This window comes from Cyprinodon variegatus, unplaced genomic scaffold (genome assembly GCF_000732505.1).
Source record: "Cyprinodon variegatus isolate N-32 unplaced genomic scaffold, C_variegatus-1.0 Scaffold1169, whole genome shotgun sequence".
NCBI classification, from domain to species: domain Eukaryota; kingdom Metazoa; phylum Chordata; class Actinopteri; order Cyprinodontiformes; family Cyprinodontidae; genus Cyprinodon; species Cyprinodon variegatus.
Genome location: NW_015151622.1, coordinates 63,424 through 65,784, shown reverse-complemented (window position 1 = coordinate 65,784; position 2,361 = coordinate 63,424). Strand labels below are relative to the sequence as shown.

The window sequence follows — 2,361 nt, the reverse complement described above, 5'->3', positions numbered from 1 at the left end:
GCTGTACAGCGCGTCTACTCCTATGGGTAGTGCGACCTCCCCAAGATGGCGGCCCCCGCGGCTGTACAGCGCGTCTACTCCTATGGGTAGTGCGACCTCCCCAAGATGGCGGTCCAACGGCAGTACAGTGCGGGCCGTCTATGGGTAGAACGACCGCTCCAAGATGGCGGCCACGCTTCTAGCACTGCAGCAGCCAATGATTTCTCACCAACCCACGCCTTTAGGGAGGGAGATCTTCCTAGTAGAGGCTGAGCGACGACTGATGAACCTGCTGTAACATTTTTAGAGTTTATTTTAAATCCGACTTTTTAATTGACTTTGTTTCTTAGACATCATCAATTAAATGTAATATATATGAAGCTACAGAAGAAGGGGATGGCTGTTATGATGTTTACCTTACAGTTCGGGGTTCTGCTGTTTGCGGCTCTTCTTGTTTCTGCGAGTAAGTTTGTTCTAATTATCTGGAAATATATTCTCTTTAGATTTAAAGCCAAACTGTTTAAAGAAATTCAGTTTCACACAGAATGGACTTACTTTATGTCAAAGTTTATAAAAACAAGTAAATCTAAAAAAGTTTCACTCATAAGAAACATTTTTCACATATTTAATTATTAACTTTTTGAGTAAAAAAAGTTGTTTTTCCATTGTGAGGCTGAAAGTTAAAGAAGCGCATATCTGTATTTTTCCTCAGCCTCGCCCTGTGCAGAATAGGGATAATGATGCGTTCACATTACCTCGGAAAGTCAGAACACGGTAATAATGAGATCACACTCGCGTTGAAGGGGTTTTACTAGAAAATCAGTAAATCATTAAAATGTTAATTGTCCAGATTAACCATCAAAAGAAATACATAAATAAATAAGACTCTATACGTTTAATTTTTGTCCCTTTTTCATTTAATGCATTTAAACATAAATGGGTATGTGTACGATGGCGTGTATTTCCCAAATTGTGGGGACCGTTTTCCATCATGTATAGCACATCGTGGGGACTAAGGGCTCTAGTGGAGACCAACCTCTGGTCGCCATGGCTACAAATGCTTTTCTGTGGTTAGGTTTAGGATTCAAAGTGTGAATTAAGCTTATGTTAGGATAGGGTATGAACCACTAACGGTTAGAGTCATGGTTAGGCTGTAGAATTGGGCTAGAAATGAATGGAAGTCAGTTGAAAGTCCCCACTAGGATAGAGACACATGCTTGTAGGTGTGTGTGTGTGAGTCACTGGTTGAGTTACTTCAAGATTTACCTTAAAGTTTCTCTATAAATTGCAGTAGGGACATAGAGATATTTTCATGGTGCATTTAGGTATGCCTCATACACTAGATGCTCCATAAGAAAAAAACCCTAATATAATCTAATTGATGTGTTTTATTTAATATTTCCTTGATCAATTTGAGGTAGTTTATCTGTGTAGGTGGATTTCTTAATGGATGACCAAGACTTCAAGAATGAGTTCAAAAGATCACTTTAAAAATATCAGATTTTATGTTTTCTAATACATTTTTCCTACTGGCAAAAAGAAAGTTTAAATCAGCTACCCTTAGGCTTTTAGTGGCAGTGAGAACAGCTCACCACTCCTGGTTAAACAGCTTAGCTCCAATCAGCATGCAGTAGGAACAGCAGACTCGGTCCACCTGATAATTGAATTGATGCCCTTGAATGCAACATACGTACAAAATCACAGCAGTCAAGTCTGCTATAACATGCCAGAACAAACAGTGATTCACGTTTCCTACGCTCCATCTGTGCCATGAACTCGGCCACAATTCACTGATATTTTACTGTTCAGAAGACAGACAAAAGAGCATGTATTGGCTACGCCCAGGCTTTCTTCCATGTTACTCTCCATGGGTTAAGGGCTGGTTATTCTCACGCAGCACCATGTCGCAGATATTTTTGATTTATGCCAAATATTGAAGCATTGTCTGTGCTATGTTATTCTACGCCACAACGCAAGAGGGACAATCAGGAACTAGCTGTGGGTCTAGATACGGCCAAGGCGGTGAGGAAGTGGGGCCAAGTTTGTGCGACAACGGAGGGACATGAGGGCGAAAAGAGCGAGGATCCAGGTGGAAAAACGGTCCCAGCGTTCTCGCGTACCTCACTCTTCTAGCTGGTCCATCTTCATGAGTGGTTTTCCACAATGGCGATCATACAAACAAAACAAGCCGGTAAGGTACCAAGCAGGAAAGACGCATAGTGTAGAGAATATGTAGATTTGACCAATCCGAGGCCTCATGTCTGCGGTCACCTACAATTTGGTAGAGGTGCAGCAGAGTGTCTGCGGAAAGGGGCGGGGCACATCTGCGTTAACTGCGACACACATGCAGACGACCTGGTTTCTGTGTATAAACCAGCCTCT

General features: G+C 42.0%; 1 protein-coding gene across 1 annotated transcript in view; it reads left to right on the top strand.

Annotated features, from left to right (window-relative positions):
- The first annotated feature begins 216 nt into the window (after window positions 1–216).
- Window positions 217–2,361, top strand: part of LOC107101895 (V-set and immunoglobulin domain-containing protein 8-like) — an 8,757-nt gene continuing 6,612 nt past the window's right edge. The window contains exon 1 of the mRNA XM_015400981.1: window positions 217–442. Within this exon, the coding sequence (XP_015256467.1) occupies window positions 355–442 (88 nt within the window). The 5' untranslated portion in view covers window positions 217–354. The remainder of the gene's footprint in view (window positions 443–2,361) is intronic.